The 14,268-nt window shown below is 35.9% G+C and overlaps 1 protein-coding gene across 1 annotated transcript in view; it reads left to right on the plus strand.

Moving 5' to 3' along the window:
- The window catches only part of LOC138168100 (tyrosine-protein phosphatase non-receptor type 3-like), a 44,503-nt gene extending 30,575 nt beyond the window's left edge, over positions 1–13,928 (plus strand). The window contains exons 3-4 of the mRNA XM_069097132.1: positions 3,408–3,528; positions 9,402–13,928. Coding sequence (XP_068953233.1) covers positions 3,408–3,528; positions 9,402–9,507 — 227 coding nt within the window. The 3' untranslated portion in view covers positions 9,508–13,928. The remainder of the gene's footprint in view (positions 1–3,407; positions 3,529–9,401) is intronic.
- The last annotated feature ends 340 nt before the right edge of the window (positions 13,929–14,268 follow it).

Raw genomic sequence — 14,268 nt, forward strand, 5'->3', positions numbered from 1 at the left:
GAAATGACAAACCACTCTAGTATTTTTGCCAAGAAAACCCCGAACGAGGTCTTGACAAATCTGACATGACTGAAAAATAACTAAGCAACAGCAACAGCATTTAGACAGCAGTTTTTCAGAAGAGATATGGGAGCTTTTGGGGACAAAAAGTTCAATATGAGATGTGGCAGCTTCTCCCCCCCAAAAAAAACCACCTCAATTTACTTTTAGACTCTGTTAGGAAAGGCAGAGCTTCTAGGGAGAAGGCTGTCCCTTTGTGCACTGCCCTGGTCACAGGATGGTCTTTGCCCCTGGATACCCCATTTTGAGAAGAATATAGGTAAGATGGAGAACGACTGTGGCACACAAGGCCTGGGCTCAAATCATGGGAGATTCAGGATAGTAAGAAACACAATATCATAGCAAAAAAAACCCAAAAACCTTTTACTGAATGGGAATGAGTTCACATATCCAACAGTAGAGGGAAATTCTAGGGTAAAGACCCCACAAGGTGGCCCCCTGGAGGGTAAACTTCTGGTATCACTGCTTTGAGCTGGTTTGAAGCTTTGAACCAGTCAGTGCATCCCCCTTTTCTTCTGATCACCTGTTGCTGTGCAACCTAGATTCTTGTCAGTCTGCAGGCAGTTATCACAGATAAAAGGGTTCCACTGGTTGGCCAGGTTCAGGCTGCAGTCATTTACCTGCTGCCTGGATTCAGATGGTAGTTAGTTACAGCTATAGTAGAAACCAAGAGAATGTCTCTTTGTTCACCTTGTCTTTCCACATAAAGTTTCCTGCAAATTTCCTTTCTTCTATCTAGAGCATCTCAACAAGTATAACGAGGGTGGTGGGTGACCTTAAGTCTATACCACATAAAGACCAAATTTGAAGGAACTAGGGAAGAGACTCAGGAAGAACATGGGAGTTGCCTTCAGATATTTGAGGAGCTGCCATGTTGAAGAGGGATTGAGCTTATTCACTTGGCAGAGCAAGATAGTAGAGCTGGGCACAATGTGGGGTGGGCTGCAAAGATTCAAGTTTGGGACTTATGTAAAGAAGAATTTCCTGACAAAGCTATCTAAAAGTGTAATGGGTTACCTTAGATTGTAGATTTAGAACTAGAAGAAATTTATTTTTAATAGTATTTTATTATTTTCCAATTAGACAATTTTCAAATTGTTTTTTTACATACAACTGGGAATTAAGATACACAGGCACTGGGGTATAGAAATCCATCTTACCCTACTAGAAAGTTGGGGGTGATGGAGGATGATATAAGAGAGAGCAGACTGGGGGAAGGGGTATTCAGTAGGCTTGCTATCTTGGGGTGGGGGATAGGGGAAAGACGGGGAGAAAATTTGTAACTCAAAATCTTGTGGAAACAAATGTTGAAAACGAGTTAGACAATTTTCAACATTCGTTTTCTGAAATATTATGAGTTCCAAATTTTTCTTCCTCCCTCCACTCCCTCTCCAGGATGCCAAGCAATCTGATATAGGTTATACATGTGCAATAATGTAAAACATATTTCCACATTATGAAATGTTACGAAAAAAGAAAAAGAAAAAAAATTAAAAAGTGAAAAGAGTATACTTTGATCTGCATTCAGACTCCACAATTGTTTTTTCTCTGGATATGGATACCATCATGAATCAATCATAGTTGACCATCATACAGTGTTATTGTTACTATATACAGTGTTCTACTAGTTCTGCTCACTTCACTCAGCGTCAATGCTAGAAGGAATTTAGAGGTCATTGAGTCAGTGCCCTCATTTTACAGATGAGGAAACTGAAGCATAGAGAGATTAAGTGATTTTCTCAGGGTCACACAACAACTAAATATCTGAGGTGAGATTTGAACTCAGATCTTTCTGATTCTAAAATTCAGTGTCACTATGGCACACTGCCTCTCATGCCACATGGTTCCCCATAATTGGAGGTCTTCAAGCACAAGTTGAATGGCCATACTTGTTGGATATATTAAAGAGAGAGAGAGAGAGAGAGAGAGAGAGAGAGAGAGTATGTGTGTGTGTGTGTGTGTGTGTGTGTGTGTGTGTGTGTGTGTATTTTAATATGGGTTGGCCTGGGTGACTTCTGAGTCCTTCCCAACTCTGAAATACTGTGATAAGGTTAATCCAGGCAGCATTGATTTAAGACCACAAATTCCATTGCTCCCAGTAGAGGGCAGACTGGTTCTCACTCCCATTGAGTTCATAGCTCTCAGCTGTGATTGCACTGTCCCCAAGGAGGCTAGGAGAGCCTGCAGCCCATAAACACAGAGGTCATGTATCATGGGATTTTAACAGAAGAGGGGAACAAAGGAATGGGTTAGCAAGACAGAGGTGGGGCACAAAACACGCATGTGGATTGTCTGGGTATCAAGTCAGCAGAATTGAATGGGAATAAAGATAACCTTGGCCAAAAAAAAAAGAATAGCATGGCTTCCCAGGGAAGGGCTTGTCATCCAGCAGAGATGAGCACTGAGAAGGCAATAGGAACTCCCATAGGTTCTTAAAGAGGAATTAGGATTTAGTCCTGGCACTTGAAAAGAACAATAGCTTGTCTAGAAGAAACAGATGCAGTAGAAGAAGGTGCCATAGCCCTATATGCCAACAAGCTCTCTCTCCTCTATGGAGATCTATTAGCATGAGGGTAGAAAATTATTGGGAAGTACTTATGTCAGAATCAAAGGAGAGAGAAGCAGTACTATATTGTTATAGTATAGACCAGGAAGATGATAAAAATAAAGTCCTTCTAATAGAAATTTCAAACTTAGGACTAAAGGAATTTATATAACAGTGTGTATGTGTATGAAGGTTTGTATGATATCTGTTAGATGTAGAAAGACATGTATATGTATAATTTGTTTTTTGTTTAGTCATTTTCAGCCATCTTTGACTTTTCATAACCCCATTTGGGGTTTTCTTGGCAAAGATACTGGAGTGGTTTGCCATTTCCTTCTCCAGCTCATTTTACAGATGAGGACACTGAGGCAAACAGAGTTAAGTGACTTGCCCAGGGTCATACAGCTAGTAAGTGTCTGACACCAGATTTGAATTTTTGTTTGTAATACTAGCATGTTATTTCTGAGGGAGATTTCTTATTTGTCTAAACCCAAGATCTAAGCCTAAACTGTTGTACTGTGTGTGGTCAAATAGAATGAATATTTCCAGTTCATCTATCAGCAGTGAACATGGTAAAGGACCAAGTCCAAAGGGGAGCTTTCTTCGGACTCATCCTGGCTCTCAGCTATGATGGGAATTCCTTATTGTGTGCACATAGCAAGGAGTATTATCTTTGTTAGTCTCATTTATAGAACTATTAATGCTTCTGACTATGATGCTGTTGTATTCTGTTAGTACAGACTGTATGAATAAAAGATTAAATTAATCATTAATTTCCCCTCTCCCTTTTTTTTCTTAATAGCTCACTTTGGAGACCATAACTCTTCACTGCATCTTTCAGGATATCTTTCTGATAGCCAGTTTATACCAGATCAGAATAAAGACTTTGTAACCAGAGTAGAGTCACTGCATGAACAGCACAGGTAATACCTGACTAAAGCAGAATCATTTCACATGCATCACTGATTATTTTAATAATGTGTTTAGGCATTATATAATATGACTTGTGTGATCTTATCTCTGATTATGGAATCATTTTAAAAGAATGGTGGATGGGTTTGCATGTTGGTAGCTCTATTTGTATAGACTAGTACCCTAAGTGGAGCAGCTAGGTGCCACAGTGGATAGAGGACCAGACCTGAAGTCAGGAAGACCTGAGTTCAAATCTGGCCTCAGATATTTAATAACTATGAGACCCTGGGCAAGTCACTTAACTCTATTTGCCTTAGTTTCCTCATCTGCAAATGAGCTGGAGAATGAAATGACAAACCACACCAGTATTTTTGCCAAGAAAATTCCCAGTGGGGTCAAGAAGAGTCAGACACAACTGAACAGCAATTAGAAGTGGTTCTGAGAGCTTCTCTTAGGGGCATACTACCTAATACCTATTCATTGAAGATTAGTCAATGTTGGTAAATAACTGTTTTTGCTTTTACCCAGCATAGATTATAGTAAAAGTAGTATGACAAATTTTGTTTTAAAATGGAAAACTGAGCCTATTTTCCTATTAAGACATTTGTCTTTATAGCCTTAATTCCTAATAGAAATATCCATTTCAAAAGTTGTCTTGACTGCCATTTTGTTTCAGTATGGCTGGCCAATGCACAGACTGAAGTTAATCTTTTGATACCTGTTAGTATTTTCACAAGTTTAGCAAAAATCGGCCAATTTCTACTTGAATTATTATGAAATTAATATACAGTCATGTGCAAAATGATAAGTCAAAACACAGGCTTCGCTTAATTAAAAATTACTTTCACAATAGGCAAAGCTCAATAAACTAGAAGTTATGGCCTCAGTATCTTACACAAAGAAGGAAGTCCAAGAGATTGCCTAGAACTCATGCCTATCTGTGCTCAAAAGCTACTTGTCTAGAACCTAAAAATTACAAAGCCTCTAGGAAGAAGAGAGAATTTAGAATTGAATTCAGGTTCTGCTACTAAAGTACTTTATGTGATCTTGGATAATTAAAAAAAAATAAAGGCAACACTACTTAGATTGTGAGCTAAATGTTCTTGAGACTGACCTTCCCATGCTTGGAGAAAGATCAGATTACTGGGTCATGACATCTTCAACATCACTTAATACCTCTATCACTCAGTTTCCTTATCTGTAAAATGAGGGGGTTGTGCTTAATCCATCAGGGCCCCTCTAGTACTGACGTTCCTTGATCCCAGGACTTCACATATGTTCATTTCAGATACATGAGACCCCTGAGACCATAGCAGACATGACCCTGCTTTATTAGGTAGCTCTGTCTCTGGGGCTTTAATTCAATCTGTAAGATTTGGACTAAGATTCCTTTCAGTTTGAACCTTTTTAACATTCATGAATATGGATCTATAAAAACTGTCTAGCAAATGTATATTAGATTTATAATTATACTAGTAGCTAGGTACCACCATACCAAGAGTCAGGAAGACCTGAGTTCAGATATGGCCTCAGAAACTTACAAGCTATGTGACCCTGGAAAGTCACTTGCCAGAAACTTCTGTTTGTCTCAGTTTTCTCATCTGTAAAACGAGGATAATAATAGAACCTATCTCAGAAGATTGTTCTGAGGATCAAATAAGATAATATCTATAAAGAGCTTAGTACAATGTCTATCACAGAAATAGGTGCCATATAAATGTTAGTTATTATCAGCATTATTATTATTAATCCATTTACCTCTCCTTTTCTTTTCTTTTTCAATTTGTTGTTGTTTTTCAGTCATGTCTGACTCTTTGTGATCCCATGGAGAAGTCCATGAGATTTTTGTGGCAAAGGTACTGGAGTGGTTTGCCATTTCTTTCTCCAGTGTCCCCATTTTACAGATGAAGAACTAAGGTAAATGGGGTTGACTTGCCCGGGGTCACACAACTAGTAAGTGTGCGAGGTTGAATTTGAACTCAGATCTTCCTGACTCCAAGCCAGTGTTCCATCCACTGTACCACCTAGCTGCCAGTTGCTTTTTTTTTTTTTTAAACAAGAGTTTATTTTTTTCCTCCTGCAGCAGTTAGATAGCATAGTGGATAGAGTGTGGGGCCTGAAGTCAGGAAGACTCATCTTCCAAAGTTCAAATCTGACCCCAGACACTTAGCAGGTATGTGACTCTGGGCAAGCCACTTAACCCTGTTTGCCTCACTTCCTCATCTGTAAAGTGGTCTGGAATGGAGTAGGAAATGGTAAACCACTCCAGTATCTTTGTCAGGGAAACCCCAAATAGGGTCATGAAAAGTTAGACAACTGCACAACTAATTTTCAGTTCTGAATTCTCTCCCTTCTTCCTGTCCCTTCTCTACCCACTGAGAAGGCAAGAAATACAATATATATTATACCTACTTCCTTGGTTGAAAGAACAAAAACACAAGGAAAAAAGCATAGACAAGCAAAACAATTTATCTTTCATTTTCCAAGAATTTCTGAAACATGCTGCTCTAATATCTTTATCTTTAATAGAACAGTGCATTTCATCTGAAGGAGAAAAAATTATTTGACTCTTATTCTGCTAGCTAGGAGATTAAAAAAAATAACATCACAGTTTCATGTTTATCTCTAAGGATAGGAACACTGGACCTCTGATTTCTTTGGCATGGGGAATGCCCAAATAGGAGAACAACTTCCACCAATGCAGATTAGCACCTTCTCTCCAACTTAAAATCTTAGAGAGTTGCCCGAAGTACTGAGAGGTTGAACTTGAACCCTGGTCTTGGCTAGGAAGCCAACTCTCTATCCACTTTGCCATCCTACCTCATATTTATTATTCTCTTTTAAAAAATGATTCCTTTAACAAGTAATTATATTTTAAAAGATCCTTTAGTTTTCAACATTTCTAATCAAAATTAATATGAAATTTTTGATGTATCTCTTTACTACATATGGGAAATTTTTGAGAAAGGCTTTCATTCCCTATACATATTTTACAACTTAGTTGAGAGGTTGGGCTAAGTGAGCACTGGTATCTTTTTCAAATCTGAGGTTTGAAATCCAGAACTCTAAATATGAGGCAAACCTTTAGAAATGGGAATATGTTACGTACTCATAAGTACCTTCTGATAAATTACTCCGGTGCTTGGCTCTTCTCCCATTCTAAGCAGAACTCGTGTTCTTGATTGTTGGTTTTGTTCTTGTTTTGGTTTTAAAGATCCTGGGTCTTCCTAGAGTATGTGTTTTTCTGAGTTTTGGCTTGAGGCTTAGAGCATCTCTTGGGCCATCCAACATGACCTCAGCTTTCTCCATAAATTTGTATCCAGTTGTTTGTCTTTATTAAAGTAAAGGGATCACTTTTGATACTTGCTTTCTTTAAAATGAGTCCTAGAGTCAGCTCCTAAGTATAACTAGGTATTCTTTTTGGAATCTGAATTGAAAAACAATAATAATGACTCTTTGTGCCTCATGATTAACCAAAATGCCCTGTCCATCTATTTATTTCCTAGCAGGGCTTTTGGGTATAGTATGCTTATGCTACTATATCATTTTATCATTTGCTGTCTTCAATCCCCTACATGTCTTTTTTTTTTTTTGCCTTTTGGAGGGCAATTGGGGTTAAGTAACTTGCCCAAGGTTACATGGCTAGTTTTTTTGTGTGGGTGTTAAGTGTCTGAGGCCGGAACTGAACTCGGGTCCTCCTGACTCCGGGGCCAGCACTTTTACTCACTGTGCCACCTAGCTGCCCCTATCCCCTACATTTCTGAAGAACAATTTTATGTACTTTTAAAAATCACTTCTGTTTCTAGTGACTTTTAAAAACTTGAATTTCTCCCTCATTGGGATTTTCCCTCATTGTGTGAATCCTAGGAATAATAATGATGACAGTATAAAATTGATATTATGATTTTATTGTCATAAAGGGTATCATTGAAAAGCAGGTTATATTTTCCTTGAGCATTAATGGTATAATTGGGAGTTATGCTCCTGAAAAGGAAACAAATTGTAGATCAGTCATAAAGGATAAGATACAAAAATTTTACTCCTCCATATTTATTTAAAATTATAAAATATTCATTCAGATACTAAAAAACCCCAAATGTACAAGGCACATACAGAATATAACTTTACTGTGTAATAAATTTCACTCCCAAATAGCACATTCTCATTATAAACATTAGATATTTGTACATGTGTGGAAAAGAAGCGGATTTAAATTGGGTAGCTTCAGTAGAATATTTTGGTGAATAGTCATTCAGTTAATCAGTAATTATTAAGAGTTTATTATGTGTAGGGGTGGCCCCGGAATCAGGAGGACCCGAGTTCGGTTCCGGCCTCAGACACTTAACACCCACACACAAAAAAAAAACTAGCCATGTAACCTTGGGCAAGTTACTTAACCCCAATTGCCCTCCAAAAAGCAAAAAAAAAAATTATTATATGCTAAGCTTTGGGGTTACAAATACAAATAAAAACAGAGACAGGCCCTGCCTTCATGGAACTTATAGTCAGGAAGACTTAGGTTTTAAAGTCTTGCCTCTAATAGATATATAATGGTTATGTGACCCTGGTCAAGACACTTTCAACCTGTTCTCTAAGACTATGAGTTGCCAGTGACTATCAGCATTGGTTGAGAGGAAGTTTCTTCTGTGGGAGTCCTCTACTAAATGAAATCACAGGTCCATTAAAATACATAAGTACACATCTGTATAAGACTGTCATGGTAGACAAAAGACAGGCCTTCTGGTCAAAAAGATCAGAGTTTAAATTTTGCCTCAGATAAACTCTGTTGGTGAAAATGAGCAAGTCAGTTTTCTTCTCAGTGTTCCAGACAATTTGTTGAGACTTAAAAGCTATAGAATTGTCTATCTCCATTGAAGGAGTCCATATACTTGAAGCTCACTACATTCGTTGAAGAAAAGGTTTGGAAATTACACTTCAGCAGCCAGAAAGGTATTTGTGTGTGTGTGTGTGTGTGTGTGTGTGTGTGTGTGTGTCTCCCCTTTTAGCAATTCATAACCTCTAGGACTTCTTTGGAATGATTCAGAAGGCTATGATCTTTAAAAATACATATTATATTAGATGAAATGTAAACCAGTTAATTCTTGTATTTCGCTATCGCAATCAAATGCATTCATGATCATCCCCTTGATGTTAGACTAATCTCAAAGTACTGTAGTAATTCCATTATATGTGTATACATGCATACCTGTTTTATTGATTCTTTTCAAAAGGAGAATCCCTTCTTGTCATTATTTTAAAAGGAAGAATGATTAGGCCTTTCTTCCCTATTTGCAGTTGCTCAGATTCAGGCCAAATTAAACCATAATAAAAGAGTAAGTGTTGACTTCGTTGACAGGCGTAAGTATACTTCAAACTCTGAAAGCTAAAAGCAAGGACCAAGTCATTAAAAAGAGCTCATAAAAGGAAACTTCAAAATATATATCTTTCTCTGAATTTCAAAGACTTTGCTCTGTGTGTAACATTGCCTTTGGGTGTTCTGGCATTGGGACTCTCCAAGGAATTAAGACAGAAAATCAGTTTGGATTTAAATTGGGTAGCTTCAAATAAGTAAAAAGACGAAGGAAATTGTAATTGAATATCGATGGACTGGTAAATGAGATGGGTCATTTAATTGTAAAAGTGGTAGAGAAAGTTGAGGCCATAGTAAATAGATGAAATTGATCACATCATTAATAAAAATTTTGCTTTTTTTTGGAATTAACAGCATTAAACTAGAACAACCATGCAACGATGATTATCAAATTTTATTGATTTTATTATGAAAAAATCCAGTTCATCAATTCCACAATTTCTCTTTTATCTACTTATTGAATTACTCTTTCCCATTGTCATAAAATCTCTTTTTTATTTTTGTTTTCTCTAGTGGCCTCAAGCAGTCTGAAGCAGAATCCTGCTTTATTAACATTGCCCGAACACTAGAATTCTATGGAGTGGAATTGCACAGTGGTAGAGTATGTTTGTTTTTGTAACTTTTTGGTTGGAAAATTTTACTGTGGTTTTATTTTTTTTTTAACATGAAGATGTCCTTGGCTAATAAAACCTATTTCCTCTCCACAGTAGATGGGTGGACCATTATGAGTTCTAATATAAATTTCTTCTCTTCTATTTTTAGAAGGCTAATATAGAAAACATTTTCTATTGATTATTCTTTAGTGTTCTTACTTTTTAAAGGATTTTTTTCTAGAAATGCTTTTTATAAAGTCATATCTGCAATTTTCTTTTTATTTAATTTAAATTTATTTATTTATTTTTAGTTTTAACATTTGCTTTTATAGGATTCTGAGTTCTAAATTCCCCGCTCCCCCCCACTTCTCCTTCCACAAGATGGCATGATGTCTGGTATAGGCTATATATGTATGATCATATTAAACATATTTCCACATTAGCCATGTTATGAAAGAAGAATAAGAACAAAAAGGAAAAACCATGAGAAAGAAAAAAACAAAGAGAAAATAGAATGTTTTGATCTGCATTTAGACTCCATAGTTCTTTCTGTGGATGTAGATAGCATTTTCTATCATGAATCTTCTGGAATTGTCTTAGATCATTGCCTTGCTCAGAAGAGCTAAGTGTAACAAAGTTAGTCATCACACAGTGTTGTCGTTACTGTGTATAGTATTCTCCTGGTTCTGCTCAGTTCACTCAGCATCAGTTCGTTCCAGTCTTTCCAGGGTTTCTGAAGTCTGCTTGCTCACTATTTCTTATGGAACAATAATATTCCATTACATTTATATAGACAACTTGTTCAGCCATTCCCCAATTGATGGGCATCCTCTCAATTTCCAATTCTTGTACATCAGAAAAAGAGCTGGTATAAAAACTTTTGTACATGTGGGTCCTTTTCCCTTTTATTATGATCTCTTTGGGATACAGATCTTAAAGTGGTATTTCTGAGTCAAAGAGTATGCACAGTTTTATAGCTCTTTGGGCATAATTCCAAGTTGTTCTCCAAAATGCTTGGATTGGCTCACAACTCCACCAACAATCATTAGTGTTCCAATTTTCCTGCATCTTCTGCGACGTTTATCATTTCCCTGTTTTGACACATTGGCCAATCTGATATAAATAAATTCCACCTGGTCATAGCATATTATCATCATGATAAGTGAGATGGTACCTCAGAATTGTTTTAATTTGCATTTTTCCAATAATCATTTGACTATAGATAACTTCAATTTCTTCATCAGAAAACTGCCTGTTCTTATCCTTTGACCATCTATCAATTAGGGAATGACTTGTATTCTTATAAATTTGACTCATTTCTCTATATATTTAGAAATGAGGCTTTTATCAGAGATACTGGTGGTAAATATTATTTCCCATCTTTATGCTTCCCTTCTAATCTTGGTTGCATTGGCTATGTTTGTGAAAAACCTTTTAAATGTAATGTAATCAAAAATATCTACTTTGTATTTCATAATGTTCTCTGTCTCTCATTTGGTCATAAACTCTTCACTTCTCCATAGATCTGACAGGTAAATTATTCCTTGCTCTCCTAATTTGCTTATGGTTTCACCTTTTTTAATTTGTTTTTATTTTTTTAAGTTTATTTATTTTTATTTTTTGACATTCACATTCACTTCCTTAAGTTTTAAATTTTTCCCCCTCCCTTCCCGAGATGTCCTGCAATTTTTGTAAATATTCATCCATTTCACTTAGGTTGTCAGATATATTGGCATATAGTTGGGCAAAATAGCTCCTGATTATTGTGTAAATTTCCTCTTCATTGGTGGCAAATTTGCCCTTTTCATTTTTGGTATTGGTAATTTCGTTTTCTTCGTTTTAAAAAATCAAATTGACCAAAGATTTATCTATTTTATTGTTGTTATTTTTTTCATAAAACCAGCTCTTGGTTTTATTTATTAAATAGTTTTCTTAATTTCAGTTTTATTAATCTCTCCTTTGATTTTCAGAATTTCTAATTTGTTTTTTTTAATTGGGGGTTTAAATTTTGTTCTTTTTCTAACTTTTTTAGTTGCATGCCTAATTTATTGATCTCTTCTTTCTCTATTTTATTCATGTAAGAATTTAGAGATATAAAATTTCCCTAAAAACCACTTTGGATGCATCCCATAGTTTTGGTATGTTTCATTATTGTCATTCTGTTGGGTGAAGATATTGATTGTTTCTATGATTTATTGTTTGACTCACTAATTCTTTAGGATTCGATTATTTAGTTTAGTCTATCTTTCCTTGACACTTTATTACATGTATTATTACATGTTATTATTACATATTACATCATGATCAGAAAAGGATGCATTTAATATTTCTGTCTTTCTGCATTGTGTTGTGAGGTTTTTATGTCCTAGTACATGATCAGTTTTTGTGTAGGTTCTATGTACCACTGAGAAAAAGGTGTATTTCTTTCTATCCTCATTTAGTTTTCCCTAGAGGTCTGCTATATCTAACTTGTTCTAAAATTCTGTTCACCTCCTTAACTTCTTTCTTGTTTATTTTGTGGTTAGATTTATCTATTTCAGAGAGGGGGAGGTTGAGGTCCCCCACTAGTATAGTTTTGCTATCTATTTCTTCCTATAACTCCCTTACCTTCTCTTCTTTTCCTTCTTTATCTCTTTTAATTAGATCTGTTTTTGTTTTGTCTGAGATCAGGATTACAACCCCTGCTTTTTTTTTTATACTTTAGCTAACTCATAATATATTCTGTTCCAGCTTTTTACCTTTACTTTGTTTGTATCTCTCTGCTTCAAATGTGTTTCTTGTAAGCAACATATTGTAAGATTTATGATTTTAAATCCAGTCTGTGATCTGCTTCTGTTTTATAGGAGAGTTCATCCTATTCACATTCACTGTTATGATTACTAACTGTCTTTCTCTAAAAAATCCTATTTAACCCGTTTATACTTTTCTGTCTCCTTTCATCATTTCCCTGTGTTTTGCTTCTGACCACCACTACTCTCAATCTCCCCCTCCCTTCTATCAGTTCCCTTCCTTTTTCTTTCCCCTTTTCCCAACTACTTCCGTATAGAGTTTGATAGGTTTTCTATAACCAACTGAATGTATGTTTTTCCCTCCTTGAACCAAAAGTTCAAACAATGCTTTCCCCCCTCCCTTCTTTCCCTCTACTGTAATAGGTCTCCGTGCCTCTTCCTGTGATGTAAGGTATCCTATTCTGCCTCCCCCTTTCCTCTTCTCCCAGTACAATCCTTTTTGTCACCCCTTAATTATTTTTATCATCACATCAAATTCAACTTATTCCCATACTCTCTATGTAAAAAAAGACTTCTGAATGCCATAATAAAGATAAAATTCTCAAGAGTTACAAGTATCATCTTCCCATGTAGGAATGTAAACAGTTTAAATAACCTTATTGAATAACATCTTTTTTTTCCTTTCCTGTTTAAATGTTTTATGCTTCTCTTGAGTCTTGTATTTGTGGATCAAATTTTCTGTTCAGTTCTATTTTTTTAAGTCAGAAATGATTGAAAGTCCTCTATATAATTGAATATCCATCTTTTCCCCTGAAAGATTATATTAAATTTTGCTGGATAGTTGATTCTTGGTTGTAATCCAAGCTCTTTTGCCTTCTGGAATATTGTATTCCTTCCCTGTGATCCTTTAATGTTGAAGCTGCTATGTTCTTCATAATCCTGACTATGTTTCCATGATATTCAATTTGCTTCTTTCTGACTGCAGTATTTTCTCCTTGATCTGATAATTATGGAATTTGGCTATAGTATTCCTTGGTGTTTTCCTTTTTGGGTCTCTTTCAGGAGGTTGTTGATTCTTTCAAGGACTGTTTTACCCTCTGGTTCTAGGATGTCAGGGCAGTTTTCTGTGATTATTTCCTGAAAGATGCTGTCCAGGCTCTTTTTTTTGATCATGGCTTTCAGGTATACCAATAGTTTTTCAATTATCTCTCCTGGATATATTTTCCAGATCAGTTGTTTTTGCAGTGAGGTATTTTAAATTTTCTTCTATTTTTTCATTCTTTTGATTTGGTTGATTCTTGATGTCTCATAGTCATTATCTTCCACTTGCTTAATTCTAATTTTTAATGAATTATTTTCTTCCATAACTTTTGTACTTCCTTTTCCATTTGACCAATTCTACTTTTAAAGGAGTTCTGTTCAATGAGTTATTGTACCTCCTTTTCCATTTGAACAGTTCTACTTTTTAAGTTGTTTTCTTCAGTGGTTTTTTTTTTCCCAATTTGGCCAATTGTATTTTTTTTGTTTTTTTAAATACTTTATTAACTTCTGATTTACATCATCTGTTTCCGACAGATTTTGAGTTACAAATTTTCTCCCCATTTCCCCCCCACCCACTGCCCCAAAATAGCAGTTCCACAGGATATCCCTCCTCCAATCTGCTCTCTCCCACATTTTCCCCCATACCCCTTTCCACTTTTCCAGTGGATCTCTATGCCTCAGTGCCTGCACATCCCATTTCCCAATTACATGTAAGATGGTAGTAATAATAGTATATATATATATATATATATATATATATATATGTATGTATATATGTATATATATATATACATATTTGAATATTTGATTTCAAAACTTTCGATTCCAGATTCATTCTCCTCCTTCCCCGTCACCCACCCCTACTGGGAAGATATGCAGTTCAGTATAGGTTGCACATGTGTGGCTAATGCAAAACAATAACATAGTAGATACATTGTAAAAGACTGACTACACTCCCCTCCCTCCCATTCCACCTCCCACCTGTACTACTCTCCACTTTGATCCCATCTATTTTTT

The sequence above is a fragment of the Petaurus breviceps genome, unplaced genomic scaffold (genome assembly GCF_028583685.1).
Source record: "Petaurus breviceps papuanus isolate PSGF00001 unplaced genomic scaffold, PetGlider_PUasm1.0 351, whole genome shotgun sequence".
In the NCBI taxonomy this organism is placed as follows: Eukaryota; Metazoa; Chordata; class Mammalia; order Diprotodontia; family Petauridae; genus Petaurus; species Petaurus breviceps.